The sequence below is a fragment of the Parambassis ranga genome, chromosome 22 (genome assembly GCF_900634625.1).
Source record: "Parambassis ranga chromosome 22, fParRan2.1, whole genome shotgun sequence".
NCBI classification, from domain to species: Eukaryota; Metazoa; Chordata; class Actinopteri; family Ambassidae; genus Parambassis; species Parambassis ranga.
The window spans coordinates 5,970,111-5,987,353 of record NC_041042.1 but is presented as its reverse complement, the minus strand read 5'-3'; the positions used below and the strand labels follow the sequence as shown (position 1 = coordinate 5,987,353).

General features: G+C 39.3%; 3 protein-coding genes across 3 annotated transcripts; 2 read left to right on the top strand and 1 right to left on the bottom strand.

Moving 5' to 3' along the window:
* The first annotated feature begins 232 nt into the window (after positions 1–232).
* Positions 233–5,672, top strand: tpp1 (tripeptidyl peptidase I). The gene is made up of 13 exons (XM_028396397.1): positions 233–320; positions 717–788; positions 1,071–1,210; positions 1,381–1,531; positions 1,966–2,087; positions 2,177–2,346; positions 2,448–2,646; positions 2,875–3,063; positions 3,504–3,573; positions 3,694–3,814; positions 3,930–4,091; positions 4,238–4,363; positions 4,555–5,672. Exons 1-13 carry the CDS (start codon positions 310–312, stop codon positions 4,690–4,692), a joined length of 1,671 nt encoding a protein of 556 aa, XP_028252198.1. The 5' UTR covers positions 233–309; the 3' UTR covers positions 4,693–5,672.
* Positions 5,673–7,934: 2,262 nt separating this feature from the next.
* yy1a (YY1 transcription factor a) lies at positions 7,935–11,292 on the bottom strand. Its single transcript, XM_028396469.1, has 5 exons — positions 10,689–11,292; positions 9,525–9,675; positions 9,314–9,374; positions 8,954–9,112; positions 7,935–8,786 (listed from the first exon to the last, which is right to left on the bottom strand). Exons 1-5 carry the CDS (start codon positions 11,185–11,187, stop codon positions 8,604–8,606), a joined length of 1,053 nt encoding a protein of 350 aa, XP_028252270.1. The 5' UTR covers positions 11,188–11,292; the 3' UTR covers positions 7,935–8,603.
* Positions 11,293–12,038: 746 nt separating this feature from the next.
* degs2 (delta(4)-desaturase, sphingolipid 2) lies at positions 12,039–16,445 on the top strand. The gene is made up of 3 exons (XM_028395506.1): positions 12,039–12,164; positions 14,467–15,209; positions 15,682–16,445. The coding sequence occupies exons 1-3, from the start codon at positions 12,083–12,085 to the stop codon at positions 15,823–15,825; spliced, it is 969 nt and encodes a 322-aa protein (XP_028251307.1). The 5' UTR covers positions 12,039–12,082; the 3' UTR covers positions 15,826–16,445.
* The last annotated feature ends 798 nt before the right edge of the window (positions 16,446–17,243 follow it).

Genomic DNA, 17,243 nt, shown 5'->3' with positions numbered 1-17,243 from the left:
ATGTACAGTAGTGTTGAAAAACCTCCAGCTTAAACCACTGCTTTCATTAACAGCTGGTGACTTGGGTTACTTTGTTAAGTATCTGTAGGTCATTAGATTACAGCAGCATTCAAAAGCCTTAATGTCTTCTCCACCTCTGAGGAACATTTCATTATGTTTGAAGTCTGACCTTTGAGGTTGCTGCTTTTAGAAAGGCGGAAGTAAACTGACCGAGCTGGTAATCACGTGGAACATGTCATGTGACCTCCACCTTCTATAACAGCCTGCTCTGGGAGCAGCTGAAGTGAGCAACAAACAGCAGAGGACACGATGAACTCGCTGTGAGTGCTGTATTTAACTTCACTGTTGTTTTCGTAACATGTAGAGAATGGAGTCGGGTTATTGTTTTAACGCGCCTAGCATGGTAACGGTTTTGTTATATGTATGACCTAGATAAACAGATATATAGCTGCTGCTAACGTTAGCAGGTTACATTGTTGATGTGATCGCTTTAATAATGTCTTTCAGTTAGCAAAATGATATGTGTACGTATCTGCATGCTAAGAAACGGGTTTAATTTTTCGTCAACTCCACTTAGTGAAGTCACGGAAAACTCAGTTTTCTTATGACCCTGTTGCAACACACACACAGTCCTGATTGTGTTGTTCAAACGCGTGTTTACCTTTTGTTTTGCAGCTCTAATGTAACAGCAATATCTTTGTGTTGTTGTCCAACAGACTGACCTTCTCAGTAACCTTGTTATTCAGCTCGGTTTGGAGTGGATATCTGGAGTATGACCAAGATGTCTTGTGAGTAAATCTACACTGTTAAAGCTGTTAGCTCTGTCATTAAATAGAGCAAGATTAAACCCCTGTTAAAACACGTTCATATTTTAAAAGCACACAAACGTCAAATATAAAGTCTAGCTCAGATTGGCATTAACTATCTAGTCTGATAGGGGAAGGCACTGCATGCTAGTTTTGCTGCTTATCAAAGATGATCATTTTACATGGATGCTTCTGAGAGGTTGCATAAAAGTACAGACAAATAGTGTCTTTCAGGATCATAATTTGTTACTCGTCTTTGCTCAGGATGCCGCAGGGCTGGACTCATGTTGGTCGAGTTGATCCTGCAGAGGAGCTGGAGCTGACCTTTGCCTTGAAGCAGCAGAATGTTCACCTGCTGGAGGAAACCCTCAGACTGGTGTCAGACCCTGACTCTGCACAGTATGGTACGACTCTGTTTGATAAGTGCTGCATGCTCCTATGTAATCCTGAAAAACGAGGGTTCTTTTTTCCTATTAGCGTATGTGTTAAATGCCTGATAAGACAAGTCTGCTCACACCTTTGGTCTATTTCTGTGCTACAGACAGACTGACAGTGGCTTGTTTTGTGCTCCCAGGTAAACATCTCAGCCTGGAGGAAGTAGCCTCTCTTGTACGTCCATCTGAACTGACCCAGAAAGTGGTGCGTCACTGGCTGCAGAGTCATGGGATTACGAGCTGCCTGACTGTTCACACTCAGGACTTTTTACAGTGCGCCATGACTGCAGAGTAAGCATTGCTTTTTCTGGCAGCATTTTGTTCTGCTTACTCATCTTGCTCTTGACACAGTTAAGCCACAAAGTTATTGTTAAAGTTGCATTAATGGTGTAAGTCTTGTGAAAAGGTCTAGCTTGCATCTCGTGAGGTAGTTCCCTTTTTTGTGGTTATTGGTTAAAAAAATCAAACCTGAATGTTTTGAACCCGCCTATTGCAATTCTCAAATCTAGGTCAAGGTCATAATAAAACCTTATCACTTTACTAAATCCCTGATGACAGCTTTATCTACTTCTAACATTAAACAGATGCACTTGGAGTAAATTAACCTTCTTAGTAGTAGGTGTGTCAGTTTTACAGTAAATGTTTGTTTGCATGTGCTTATATGTTAGTGATGCGTAAGTTGAAGTCTTTTAGTCTGTGGATGATTTTGTTTGTTGTGTATTTAGTGTTGCAGAGAGGTTACTTCCAGGAAGTAGGTTTAATCGTTACCTGAGAGACGGCCTTTCTTTAGTGAGGTCTTCAGCTCCTTACTCTGTTCATGATGATGTTCACCAACACCTTGACTTTGGTGAGCACAATGCCCCACTCTGCAAAAATATTTGATATCTAGTGCTGTGTTTTTGTGTTAGAATCTGCAATAATATTGTGCTTCTACAGTTGGAGGGCTTCATCGTCTCCCGCCTAAAGGGCAGGATCTTATCCAGAAGAAACAGCACTCCAAGACAAGTCTGCACCTCGGAGTGACTCCGGCCATCCTGAGGGCCCGCTACAATCTGACTGCAGCAGATGTAGGATCAGCTCAGAACAACAGCCAGGCTGTAGCTCAAGTATGATCTGCTCATATTATTAAAAGCATTTTGCTCCAACATTATAATCAGACCATAACTTGTTGTACTTCTTCACTTAGATTAGCTGTTTTGTCTTTTAGTTCTTGGAGCAGTACTACCACCCTGCAGACTTGGCTGAGTTCATGAGCATGTTCGGCAGGAGCTTCCAGCATCTGTCTCAAGTGGATCGAGTTGTAGGCACCCAAGGAGAAGGGAAGGCTGGTCTGGAGGCCAGTTTGGATGTAGAGTACATTATGAGCACTGGAGCAAACATCTCCACGTGGGTCTTCACCAATCCAGGTCAGTATTTATATATATTTTGTATTTCATATTTACAGGTTAAAAAACATATTCAAAAAAGCAAAATAATTTATTGAAGTACATGGAAATTGTGGATCATGAAGCTAAAGTAGAAAAGCACTCTCACTAACCAGTGACGACAACACACACACACACACACATTCAAATTTCTATATTAAAAAAATATATATTATACTTTTCCTAATTAGTCTTGGTTTATTTCTTCAGGCCGTCATGAGTCCCAGGAGCCCTTCCTGCAGTGGATGGTGTTGCTCAGCAACATGTCTGATCTGCCGTGGGTTCACACCATCAGCTATGGAGATGATGAAGACAGCCTTTCCACAGCCTACATGATGCGGATCAACACGGAGTTTATGAAGGCCGGCGTCAGGGGACTCTCTTTGCTCTTTGCCTCTGGTAAGCTGTAGGGGGGGATTGTACAGAACTACTCCAAATAACTTATAACATTTACAGATGCGTATTTCAGACTACTTAAAAAAATTTACAGTGTCAGTGACACAAAGACAATACATCAACAAGTAGTAAGTATTAAGTCTGAGATAACTGATCATGTAATGAAAAGGGGACAGTGTTTTTCTCCATGGCAACATGTTGGCTACCTATGACTTGTCACATAGTGACAGATCTTGATCTCACCTGAAACCTGAACACACCACTGTTGCCCAAAATAAAACTCCCATAATAATGGCACAGTGACACTGGAGAGCTTGTTTACGCCACACCTTATTTTCCCACTAGCTTACAACAATACTTGAAAGGCTAGCAGTTGTCAGTAAGATTGGCTGCATGATTACCTATTACCTCATTTTAAATATATTTCCTTGTGTCATGTTCAGGTGACAGTGGGGCTGGATGCAGACACTTGGGTAAAGAGAACTCCTTCAGGCCCAGTTTTCCTGCCTCAAGGTAAAACTCTGAAAGCAGCTTCCTAAGATCTGAAAGTGTTTTGTCATCCATTAATATGTTTATATGGTCATTCATAGCTATAGACAAGAGTTTGCCCAAACATATGCCTATTGTTCACAGCCCATATGTGACTACAGTTGGAGGAACCTCATTCAAGAATCCATTTAAAGTCACATATGAAGTCACAGATTACATCAGTGGAGGAGGCTTCAGTAATGTCTTCAAGATGCCTGGCTACCAGGTAATAATATTGCACCATCACATCTGTCACATACAACCTCTTTTCATATGATAATTAAGTGATGTTTCCTCCAAGCAGACAGTGCTTATTATCCTGTGTATTTATGTATCCACAGGTCGGTGCAGTGAATGGGTACCTGAATACTGTGGCAGCAACCCTCCCGCCTCAGTCGTACTTTAATACCAGCGGCAGGGCATACCCGGACATGGCTGCTTTGTCTGATAATTACTGGGTGGTCACCAACAGAGTGCCCCTCCCCTGGGTGTCTGGGACCTCGGTAAAATATTTCACACATGCTTCATTTGTAATTGCATTGTAATGCAGAGGCCATTGCTTAAACAAGAATTTAACAAAAAAAACCCTACTGCTGGCACAGAGACAGTGTTATGTGTAATCGCATCTCATTTGTGTTTTTTGCTCCAGGCATCAACTCCTGTTGTCGGTGGCATGCTTTCCCTCATCAATGATCAACGTTTGCTGAAGGGTCTGCCTGCTCTAGGTTTCCTCAACCCCCGTCTCTACAAATTAAAAGGACAGCCCCTATTTGATGTAAGTATTGTGTTTTTTAGCACATTTAGCTAAAATAATGTAAACATCTCTCATCGCTACTATCATTTTAGGTCATTTCCAGTGCTGTATTGCCTTATTTATATGATCATATTTACTTTTTTTTTTTTTTTTTTAAATAGAGATTAGAGCCTTTGGTCTGGTCCCTAAATGGCATGCTTTCTTTTCTACAGGTGACTGAAGGTTGTCACCTGGGCTGTCTGGATGAGAAGGTTCAAGGAAAGGGTTTCTGTGCTGCACCAGCATGGGACCCTGTTACAGGATGGGGGACACCAAACTACCCTGCACTGCTGGCTGCCCTCTTAAAGTAAATAGTTGCCATTAGATTCTGCTTTGAGAGCAGTTACTTTGCAAACTCTTCACCAGGTGCTGGATACCAAAACAGGATGGTGAATAGAAATTATTGACTCTGTTTTATTCAGATATTTGATCAGGGTTTATGTAAGTGTCCCATGTTTAAGCAATATTTTAACAGGTCACCTTTACCATTCGTTGAAAGATACATGTGTCTCCTCGACCATTTTTTAAGGCTCAAAACTGTTATTATACATGTTTTTAGGTCAGGGAATAGATTAGGATTAACACAGCAGTTGCGGCCCAGATTTTTCTGACACCTGCAGTCTGTGTACTAACATAAATCTTATATTTTAAATTCATCGCTACAAATACTCTTGAGGGGAGTGCGGATACGTTGCTGCTATGCAAATACTAGAAAGAACATTAAATCTAGATGTACATGCTTCACTAACCTCTTTAATGTACACAGATGATCTTCTCTGTTTTGTATTGTTAATTACTAACAACAGCTGTACACTGGATCCAGTGATTTATGTTACTGGATAAAGATTAGGTTTGGAATGAGATGTTTTAATGTTCCATTTTGTCATATTCAGCAGGGATGGGCTAGATACAAGTAGTTTTAAAATATTATTTGTGTACTAATAAGAATAGCCACCTGATAATGTTTTAAATGGTGGGGAGCAAACATGAAAAGCTGTTTTATTATTTTTTGACGTAAAACCCAAAAGAGTAAGGTCTCCAGGCATTGATGTGAGAAGGACGGTGACTCAGTCCCTGACTTATGTGGTCACAGCTCATAGCCCTCTGGGATTCAAGCAGAGTCAGGGGGCTGTGAGCAGAGACCTAAAGAACCAGGTCTCAAGTCACTGTTCTTTTCAGGTCCATGCATTTGGATCCCGCTCTAGAAGAACTGTAAGAAGATGTGTCAGAACAATACTCCAAGCTCAAATTTTTGCCAAGCATAAATAAACTTGAAATGCCTCAAATGTTTCATATTATTTTGAGTTTTTGTATGGGGACATATTTTAGAACTACGAACTTAAAAAAGTTTGAATTTATTTTTTTGTTTTAATTTCCTCAATTTTGGGGTCATACTGTATTATACAATATTATATTTTTTTCTAAAGTAACACAATAACATATTAAAATAGAAAAGATTTTCACCATATTTTGCAGTAGATTATCAAATAGAGCATGAAGAATCACCCTAGCAATCTTTAAAATATCCATTAAAGGTCAACAAAAGTCAGAAATGTAATAGGTGCAAATTTGAAAAATCTAAGGGGTTAACCTGGGTTTTGTTTTTTCCGATTTTGGGGCGAAAATAAAATGTGCAATTTCTTTTCCATTTTTTGCAAGAAACTTTACTGTAGAGCACAAAGTGCTGGTTATCATCAAATATCCATTAAAGGTCAATAAATTCAAAAATGTAATAGGTGCAAAGTTTGAAAAAAAAAGTAAGGGGTTAACCTTATGTTTTTTTCGGTTTTAGGGTCAAATTAAAATGGGTTATTTATTTATTTTTTTTACCATATTTTGCAAGAGATTATCAAATGGAGCATAAAAAAACCACCCAGTAATCATCAAATATCCATTAAAGGTCACTAAAAGTCAGAAATACAATTGGTGCAAAATTTTAAAAAGACTTAAAGGGATAATGTGTTTTCTTTCTCGATTTTGGGGTCAAATTAAAATGTGTAGTGTTTTGTTTGACCATATTTTGCAAGAGACTATTGAATAGATCATGAAAAATCACCCTAGAGATCATCAACTATACATTAAAGGTCAATAAAAATGTATTAGGCGCAAAATGTTTTCTCAGTTTTGGGATAGGGTTAGGTTTTTTTTTTTAACTATATTTTGCATAGACTATCAAATACAGCATAAAATGGTACAAAAATTGAAAAAGACATAAAGGGTTAACATGTTTTTTTTTTTCAATTTTTGGGTCAAATTAAAATGTTTCTTTTCCATTTTTTTGCAAGAACCACAAAGAGCACAAAAAACTGGGTGGTCACCAGTTATCATCTTATATCATTATGTATGATATAATATATAATAAAAAAATATATATATATATTCAGTTTTGGGGTCAAATAAAACGATTAAGAAATGAAAAATAGTAGTTTTTTCACCATTTTTTGCAAGAGACTATCAAATAGATCATGAAAACCACCCTAAGGATTATCAAATATCCATTAAAGGTCACTAAAAGTCAGAAATGTAATAGGTGCAAAATACACACCCAAAACCTTAAAAAACAGAATTTTTGGGGTCATAATCTGTGCCCCCTTTTCTTCCCTTTTGCCTTTTGCCTGTCTGTCTGGAACATCTTAAAAGGAAGGAAATAACTAGCAAGATCAGCATAAGCAAAAACACCTGGAAGATCGCAGAAGATGACTTTAAATGATTCTATTAAACAGAATGTGTATAAAAATGCTTAAGTAAGGGGGTGGGGTGGAGTCTTACGTTTCTTTCAATTCTACTAAAATGCAGCCAGTTTGTATGCAGAAAGCTATGAAAAAACACTTCATATGGTGAAGAGTATCCAAGTCAATAATGTGTGCATATAAACAGTGGATATAAAACGTCTACACACTAAACAGTTTTGTAATTTAAAAAAAATAAATAAACCAATAAATAATTTTAATTCTTTTTTCAACGTTTATGTGACCTATAACCTGTATAACTTCCAAAAGCATCAGAGGAAGCCGTCAGAAGAAAGGTTCAAAAGAATTTTCAGTCAAGTGGAGAAAACATGGTGTAACAGTGATACTACCAAACTGCATTAAAGGTTGAACATTATTTATCTTGCTCTTGTTTTTCTGTTTTTTTTTTTAAATCACAAAAACCTTGCATTTTAACAGGGGTGTGTAGAGTTTTTAAATCCCCTGTGTCTATATATATATATATATATATTTGGGGGAAGAGAAGGATTAAACAACCAGAAAGTGTTTCACTTCCTTATTTTGCATTGTTAAAAGAGGAAATGTAGAGTTGAGTGCTTTTGCATAAATAACGGCCATATACTGGGGGGATCATTAAACGGAACATCTACTTCTAAGACATCCTGTTTGGTGTTTCTGTGTATTCCTTATCGCTGTATTACCAATCACCTTTTGAGCTTGATGAACTTTAGGATTTCTTCCTAAATAACATTTCTATTAAAACAGCTTGATTTATATAATTGCATAATTTACATTTTTATGAGGAGTTCTAATCTGAGGACAAATGACACTTTTTGCATTATTAGTGCAAGGGAGAAAACATTTTAATCAGTGATCACTATTGAAAACTCACATGGCTATTGTCTAAACAATTCTGATATTGCGTTGTAGAAAATGAAAATATGCAAAGACCACCCAACCCCTCCCTTTAAAACTCAGAAAGGGTAAAACAAACTGAAACCTCTTCCAAGAAGAGCTACAGGGACAATCTTTCTACATACATTACCACAAAGCTTATGTCAAACAGTGTACAATATGCACACTTGGGGAAAAGTACAAAATTGAAAAGGTGTCATAGCTAAGGATCAATGCAAATATGACGAATATTGCAAAAACATCTTAACTGCTGTGTTATGATATAAATACGTTTTTGTAGGCGCAGATCCATGAATTATTATCTTCATTAGTAGAAACCGTAAATTGTTCCATCCGGGTAACGCCAAAATAGGATAGCGGGCCTGAGGGGTTTTGGGGCTCATACGAGTTCCTTGTTCAAACCTCCAAATACATTTCAAAAGTTTTTGAGGAGGTGATTTCTGTTTAAACCTGTCAGATAGAGGCAATACAAAGGGACTTATCTCACAACAAAGCAGGCCACGGGTCATTCGTTTGTCCTTCAAGGAGCAGAAAGCATACAGGTCAAATCCTCCAGTGTACGCTCACGCTTTCGCAGTCAGCCTGTTTCATGGCCGATTTCACTGGTTGTTTTTGGCTTTGGCATGTGTAAGGATGTGAGACTTCAGGTTGGTTGACTGGGCAAATTTTTTGTTGCAGCCATCAAAGGGACACACATATGGGCGGTCTCCAGTGTGAATGCGCACATGTGTGCGCAAATTAAAGTCCAGAGAGAACCGCTTGCCACAGCCCTCAAATGTGCACTGAAAGAAGAAAGGCAGAGACAGAAGGAGACTTTGAGATGATGATTAGATTACCCAAAGCTAGTTAATTAAGTTAGACACTTATTATTTGTACTCTCCTACATTTACACAGACGCAGCTTTCTCCAGGGGAGGAAGAAAACTTTAAAGTAAGTTTAGAAGGCCTACCTGGAAAGGTTTCTCTCCTGTGTGTACCAGCTGATGTCTCTTCAGTTTTGAACTCTCCACAAAGGCTTTGCCACACTCAGCACAGACATGTACACGAGGCCCATGGGTATGCAAGTGTTTCCTCATTGCAGAATTGTCCCTGAACATTTTGGTACATCCCTGAGAAGGAATCACAATAACGCTAATCACTTGAGACGATGTGCAATACTCACTGCAGCAGTGACAGCTGATTTTAAAACTGATACAATATTAATACCTGGATCAAACCATTCAGCTCTGACAATAGACACAACAAGTGAACTATGTATTGTCAATTAAAAAGCAGCACTGTAAAAAAAATGAACGGCATATCACACTCACTTTATGTGGACAGGCTATCGTTCTGGGTGCATCGTCTTCTTTTACTTTTTTTGGCTTCATTCTGCAAGAGAAATGAATGTGGTCACTTTATAAACACTTCACATGACCATCAAGAGCCATGAATCCGATTATGTTTAATTACATAAGCTGAGTGAGCAGTGCTGTGATGGTTGGTTTATGCATATTGTTCCAATTGCTTAGTTTTACTTACCGTGCAAACTCTGCCAGCTGTTTGGGGTCTGACAGATCAATACCAGGGATCCCTCCAGGAGGAAGCTTCTTCCCCGTCATGTATTCAGAATAATCTGGAGGAGAGTTTTCTCCTGTAATTTGCTCCTCATGGTCTATGTCCTTCTTGTCATCTGAATGAGAGTTGAAATTTTCAATAATTATTAAGGTCATAATCATTTTTGAAAATACACTGAATTTTTAAGCTTCATCACTGTCAACAACAATTACAGTACACCTTAGCCATTAGGCAGGAAAAATGTGTTATCTTAAACAAGACTTACTTAAGTAAGGGGAAGTAATAAAGTAAATCTTAAGACATTATTACATTATAGTGTATGCATAGAACATATTTACTGTGATGAAAATAAGTATCTGAATGTGCTTCTGCTATTTATCTACAAACAAGTGTTTTTAAAACAACTTTAAATTTTTTAAAACTTCCCAATAACTCACTTTATGACATATAACAATCGGTAGTGTATTGTTTACAAACGCAAGCTTTCCCCCACACATAGTCTGATAGATTTTAACATATTTATTTTTAACAATTAACCTTTATTATGACGTTCTTTTCTAAAGTTGACAGGCTATAATCCGCGTAATGTTTTCAAGAACCACAAAATTAAAAATTACAATGATAAATTTAGGTTTTCCATGACTTATGCACAAGCACATGCAAACAGTGAACCACAATTTTAACACAAGATCCAATTTGCTAACATTTATGCACCCATTAATCTATTATGCACAAATAACGTGTGCCTACAGCCTCAGAAATGGAATGTATGAGGGGTTCCTGAAGGCACCACCTCCTATGAACTGAACTGCGCCACAGCGGCCTAGCGGACCTAGCTGCACTCGCTCCCACTCTCGCCGCCATCTTCGTCGGCCAAATAAACGCCATTTTTTCGGGCCGCCATACTTTCTAGATCGGGGAAATATGGCGGCGCCCATCGACACATAAAACATGGCTTCCCATAAAAACAAAAACATTTCAAATAGGGTTTAAGTGGCTCAGAATGGGGAAATGCATTTCTACTTTCGCGGAGGACAAGGCCCCAGCTAGGCCCTGACAAACGGCACACACGCCGAGAACAAAGCGAGGGGCCAGCTTGCAGGAATTCACTCAGGACTGTGAACTTACCAGATGCCCACATAGTGACTGAAAATTCTCCCTCCAGCGTCTTTATCTGAACTTGCTTTTGTTCCCATTTTCTGCCCATTTCTCCACCGCTTAGGTAGCTCTTTTTGCCCGCTTTCTTTCCGCTTCCAGCCTTCTTCATCCGGCCTGTTGACGAGCTTTTCCCGGCGACTGTAACCAGAGTCTGTTCGATATAGTCCTCCTCCGCGGCGGGTACCGGGATAAGAATTTGGTCCTCGAAACCATCATCTGTGTGCAGCTCAGAGTCATCCTCACCCACCACTTCTTCTCTCGTTTGCACGAGAATCACCTCTTGGTGCGGGTGAATCGAGTTCGGATCATCCGTGTCAAGAGGCTGTAAGGCGATCATAGGCTGGTGCTCACCGTCGTCCCCAACAACTGTTGTCTCGATTGTCTCTACTTCAATTTCGTGCAGTTCAACTATTTCGGCTGGCATTTCTGACCCGTCCGTTTCTATGTACAGGGTATCACCCGACGCCATGATTAAGTTTGTGTTTCCGACCACTTATATGCTTTTTGTTTTGTTTTTTTTTACACTCTAGCCTTCCCCCCTGTCTACTCTCAGCCTTCCTCCTCCCTCTCCGACAACAACTACTCTCACTACTGTAATCTCGTCGCCACAATGCTCCAGTTATGAAATCTCGCGTGATTTGGACCAACGGGAATTTGCGTCTCAACTAAAACTAAAGTTATAATCTATCACGATTATAAGTATTAACATAACCCAATTGCAGATTAAAAACTAGAAAAGCATTTAGTAAAGAAAATGCAAGTTTGATTGCTGCAGCTGAAGCATTGCTTTGAAGTCACTGACCTTAAAGAGTAGCCTGTGACTATACCATATGAAAGGTCTGAGGCTGGAATAATACCATAAGATTATAAGAAGCACAGGCTGTGTGATTCGAATGTGGAAAAATATACAGCTGAAGGATGATCAGATATAATATGCCTCTGTGTGTGTGTGTGTATGTGTGTCAGCCTGTCACCATGGTAACAGCAGAGGAGACCTCAAAAACCACCCCAACTTTGAGAGCCTGGCGTGTGGAAACGATTCGGAATTAGAATATTCCGAGAAGAATAGAATAGAATAGAATATTAGAGAGATAGCAATCAAACTAAATATCACAAAAATAATAGTTAATTCGTCCACGCGTTGCTTATATGGCTAAACACTGATACACAGGCAAACAAACAGTTTTTTAGTATTTGCATGTAAGTGGCAGATTTTCTCCCTAACGGGGAGGGAACGGAGGGGGAGGAGTTTGAATCACACCTTCAGCCTGCAACCTGTGCGAGAGGGTGTGCCCGGATACTTTGATAGTTTGATGACACACATAACGCTGCAGAGCCAGTTGCCGCATACAGAGAGAGGAGCCATGGGGAAGACAGGTGGAAGAGGCGACTTTGAATGGGTCTACAATGATCAGCCGCACACTTCAAGAAGAAAGGAGATTTTAGGTGGGTAATTCCTGGAGACTTAAAAACTTTTTTTTTAAACATACAGGAATCGGCAGAGTTCTATTTCTTGCATGAAAAGTTGGAGGCAGGTGTTTTACCTCTATACCTTATAAAAGCGTAGCCGGTTAAACCTGTTTACAGGCTGTTGCTTAACGAAGTATCAGGCTAGAATGAATGCAGCAAAGATCACCTGTTAATACAGATAAAGCCATTTTGCTACTTATTTTTTGGAAGATACATAATATATTTCAAAAACAAGTGGAATAATTGGAGGAGCTTTAAAAATATATAAATCTATGACACATGCATGTTAAAACAAAAGCCTTACTTACCCAATCATTCCAAGTATAGCACTCATTGTTGACTAAGGCATCAATTCATCAGTATTTCCAGTATTTTAAGGCTTATTCTTTGAAAGAGGGAAAGTTTATATCGGCAGCAAACTCAGTCACCCGTGGGAGGCATTCATTTCTCGCCAGGAACAAAGATGATGATGATGATGATGATGATGATGATTTAAAGCTTATGTCCTGCAGATATGACAGGCGTGTTTCACGTGGCAGATAAATATCACATGATGAATTCATTTTGGTAGAATGTCTCACAGTAATAAGGGGTTATTTATCTGTAAATGTATATGCCTCATTGTCATCTTTTTCTGAGTTGTGAGGTAGCATATTGATAGCAGGTGCAGACAACAGAGCCTGTGGGCATGCCAGGTAACAAGACACATTCCCAGCTCATGACAAACAGTGACACAATGCTTCATGAAGTGAGAAGAAAGGCTTTGTCAGGGTATCAGGGAGGATCCCTGATAATAACCTTTATTCACTACACTGCCTTAGACCAGCATTATTTATTAATTCTACTAAATAAACCATGTGTTGTATTTATTTCTGTATCAAAAACAGTCATCTATATTAATGTGACGTTTGTGTAATTCGATTTAAAACAGTTTAAATCCAATTTGATCCCAGCTTTGTCCGGCGGTCGCATGGTTGCTCTGGTGTGACAGAAGCATGCAGAAGGTGATGGGCTTTGACACCAGCAAGCCCTAAATTATTAAAGTGTTTTGTTTTTAATTGTCCTCTGCTCAGCCATGAGGTGGAAGGATATGAGTCTCAGGGGTCATTCCACTTTTTACAGTATCAGGTAGAGTATTTTGATGGTTTATTTCAGTTCACAGGCCATAAACTGTACACTATCCCACATGCCTGAGGGACTTTATTGTTGACACTACAGTAGCTTGTGAGGGCCCATGGATGATTAATAATTTTGACATTACGTGATGGTTGAACCTATTTAACAGACAATTTTTCCAATTTGAAAAAATAAATGAAGCACTTCATTTCACTTCTGCATTACAGTGCATAGTTTTTTAGTTGTAATCTGAGGCTGAAAAATAAGAGTGATAAATTATTCCGACAATTAGGACAATAAAAAGCAGAAGCTGAAACCAAGCAATGCCTCTGAAGCATGTTAATTGCTTTAAACGACTTTTATGATATCTAGTTATTGATTTAACTTTACGCCCTGGTGGGTGGGCCACAGCAGCACCTGAAGTGTTTGGTCTGTAAACACAGTCGTAGTTCATGTTGTGCAGTACGAAAAATGAGTTTTATGTTATGTGGAACTACATGTTGTACATTATAGAGGAGTGACAACAGAGCGACAGCAGAGAATTCCTCTTGGCTACTTATTACCTGAATAAAGAGGTTTTGAAAAGTTAAGGGGAGACCTGAACTGCAGGGCAGTCACTGAAATCAACCAGCCAGTCTTTAACCTTTTAGTGACCAGGGTAAGCCCCATTTGCATAGAGGCATTACACAAGTAAGCTAGAAACAAAGAAGCTGGTCAGTTTTGCATGTGACATCCACTGATGGTGTCTGCCTACCTTTATTGTAGGTCACTGTATGATGAGATGAGCCTGCTGTGACACACGATGCACAAACTTTCATGACACAAATATGTATAAGATGTGCCATTTAGATATACATCCTGTGAAACAAACCTCTAGCTGTGAATGTCTTGAAACCGCTCCCTTTGTTTCATCTCCCTCAACAAACAACACCAATGCCAATTAAAAATGACTTCTGTCAGGAAGCCTGTCCCAAGAGAGAGTGGGTTCAACATGCTCAGTTGTGTTCTTTGGGATGCACAAGGTTGTGTCACTGTGATATTCTGTTATTGCTAGACCTGAAAATAAGAGTCAACAACCTTCTGTACTGGTTCTACGACAAATGTGACATAACATCTAAAATGTGTCTCTCCCCTTTCTCTTTCTGCCTGCTTCTTCCTACAGCCAAATATCCAGAGATTAAGTCACTGATGGGTCCAGATCCCCAGCTGAAATGGGTAGTATCAGGAATGGTCCTAACCCAGCTCCTGGCCTGCTACCTAGTCCGTGACCTCTCCTGGAAGTGGCTCTTCTTCTGGGCCTATGCCTTTGGAGGTTGCATTAACCATTCCCTCACTCTGGCTATCCATGATATCTCTCACAACGTGGCCTTTGGCAACAAACTGGCAAAGTGGAACCGCTGGTTCGCAATGTGGGCCAACCTGCCTATTGGCCTGCCCTATTCAGCCTCCTTCAAGAAATATCACATCGACCACCACCGGTATCTGGGAGGTGATCAGCTGGATGTTGACATCCCCACAGACTTTGAGGGATGGTTCTTCTGCACACCAGCCAGGAAAGTCATCTGGCTTGTCCTGCAGCCATTCTTCTACGCTTTGCGCCCGTTGTTGGTCAACCCTAAGCCAGTGAGTCAACTGGAGGTCCAGAACGCAGTCGTTCAGTTCACAGTAGACATAATTATCTACTATTTATGGGGGCTGAAGCCCATTGTGTACTTCATCGCAGGATCTATTCTGTGCATGGGACTGCATCCTATCGCTGGACATTTCATAGCTGAGCATTACATGTTCCTCAAGGGACATGAGACATATTCTTACTATGGACCCCTGAACTGGATCACCTTCAATGTTGGTTACCACATGGAGCACCATGACTTCCCCAGCATACCTGGTAGCAAACTACCTCAGGTGAGGCTGTTGTAAATCATGACTAATTTTGCAACAGGTAAACTCTGGACCTGAGTAAGATTTTCCAGGCCTATTATTAGTTAAGTGGTAGACAATGAGCTCAGTTACATCACTGCCAGGTGTGGGGAGATTAGATGGGTCTCTCCAGTCTTTTAGAATCTAAGCATGCAAATGCCACACGTGTAACTGATTAACCCAGCAAAGCAGGAAGAAATTCACATTGCCTCTGACATAGCCGTCAATAAATCTAATGAAAGAATATCAGTTGCTAAGTTTTATCAATAGAAAAAAATGTTTTGAGTAATACAAATATTTTTGATCTTTTATCTGTTGTGTGTGATGATGCATAACATGACATAAGCATCATGTGATTTAAACAGACTCTGTAAATTCCCAGAGATACCTAACAGTTACTGTAGATTAACCCTTAGTTATGTTCTAATCTCTCAATCTTCTGTTTTCTCGTTGGCAGGTCAAGCAGATTGCAGCAGAATATTACGACTCGTTGCCCCAACACAATTCCTGGACCAGGGTATTATGGGACTTTGTGTTTGACGACAACATTGGGCCCTATGCCAGGATCAAAAGGGAATACAAGCTGCCCAAGCAAGAATAGATGTTTGACAGATTATTATACAAGCAGAATGTGAATGTAATAAGTAAAACATCTATTGATCGCAATGAAATGTCATTATGCTCTAGTTTTTTTGTCATGTGTTGTGATATTGTCATTGTACGAAAACATGTTCTGTAAATAATAACAGTTCATAGTAAGAGGATGTCAGCCCGTAACTGTTAATTGACTGAGGGCCTATTGTCATGATACAATGATGACATTTCTTTTTACCCAGAAGGCAGCGAATCTAATCTGTAATTGGACGCAAAATAATAGACAATCCTATTTTTGTATAGGATAAAGGTCACATGCATTCTCATGAAGTTTTACAGAGATGTCACTACCTCCCGTTTCTTTTTTCTGCCTGTAAAGGTGAGTCAGGCTTGTCAAGACACAACCACAAATGGTTTTTCAGATGAACTAATACAACTTCACACCAATCATGCAGAACAGTGCTGAAGTGGAAATGAGCATTGACACTTACCTTTCAGTAAGAGGAGCCTTTTCCTCAGTGACGCCATGTTCTGCTTGTTTGCAGCTCCGCCGTGCTATCAGTGGTTTGATTACATCAACTAGACAAAATAACAGAAACAATGCTGTACAATAAAGAAAACAAAGTTTTTCAGGAAGTCTGGTGAGGTTTCTGAATGGGTCATCAGTTTTATGCAATAATATTTGGCCATACTGGCTGATATGATGGTGCATCTGTCATAATTCCATTAACATGGAATACAAACACAAGCAAATGACATCACATATATCAAATTAACACTTCTGAATAAAAATATTAAAAACTTCACCTCATGAGTATTTACTCTGGGTAAAGTTTTGGTTGTTTTGTTGACCCTCTCTGTGTACAAGTCAATATAAACTGATTTGTAGGCATGAGTTTTATTTATATAACTCCTCATTAAAAAACGTTTTTATGAAAAGAAACTAATATTAAAAATAATGTGTTGTTGAGTGTGTTCTTTTCTAGTGACCTGATGCGAATTTATCTTTTATTTAAACATAATTTAAGCCCCCCCCACTCTCACACATGACAAAACACAGCAGAATATGGTGTAGATGGTTGACACGTGTGTCGTTTTAGTTTGAATGAATTTACTTCCATCTTTTAAATCAGAAACGTAGTTGAGAGCAGACAGAGTGGGTAGAATGCAACAACTGATATTCATCCAAATCCTTCCTGCTAAGACACATTTACCTACCTCACAAACCGTTCACTTTCTGCACATTCTTATCTAGGTATGATTTGCATATTGCCAGAACAACCCCCTTTTGTTTTGTTCCCCCCCCCCCCACATTTGCTACCATTATCAACATCTCATATAAAGAAAAGGGGAACCTTCATAGAAACAAACCACTATGATAAATGTACCACCATTTTATATATTTTAATTTTTTTCAAACCAAAT

Bases quoted from the DNA above. Each gene is read 5' to 3' on its own strand.
- tpp1 (XM_028396397.1), top strand. The intron at 1,211-1,380 runs GTACGACTCTGT...TTGTGCTCCCAG, and splicing joins CCCTGACTCTGCACAGTATG to GTAAACATCTCAGCCTGGAG. The intron at 2,088-2,176 runs GTGAGCACAATG...GTGCTTCTACAG, and splicing joins TCACCAACACCTTGACTTTG to TTGGAGGGCTTCATCGTCTC.
- yy1a (XM_028396469.1), bottom strand. From the start codon at position 11,187: ATGGCGTCGGGTGATACCCTGTACATAGAAACGGACGGGTCAGAAATG. The intron at 9,676-10,688 runs GTAAGTTCACAG...ACTCTCATTCAG, and splicing joins AGTCACTATGTGGGCATCTG to ATGACAAGAAGGACATAGAC. The intron at 9,113-9,313 runs GTGAGTGTGATA...ATTCCTTCTCAG, and splicing joins CGATAGCCTGTCCACATAAA to GGATGTACCAAAATGTTCAG.
- degs2 (XM_028395506.1), top strand. From the start codon at position 12,083: ATGGGGAAGACAGGTGGAAGAGGCGACTTTGAATGGGTCTACAATGAT. The intron at 12,165-14,466 runs GTGGGTAATTCC...TTCTTCCTACAG, and splicing joins AAGAAGAAAGGAGATTTTAG to CCAAATATCCAGAGATTAAG. The intron at 15,210-15,681 runs GTGAGGCTGTTG...TCTCGTTGGCAG, and splicing joins CTGGTAGCAAACTACCTCAG to GTCAAGCAGATTGCAGCAGA.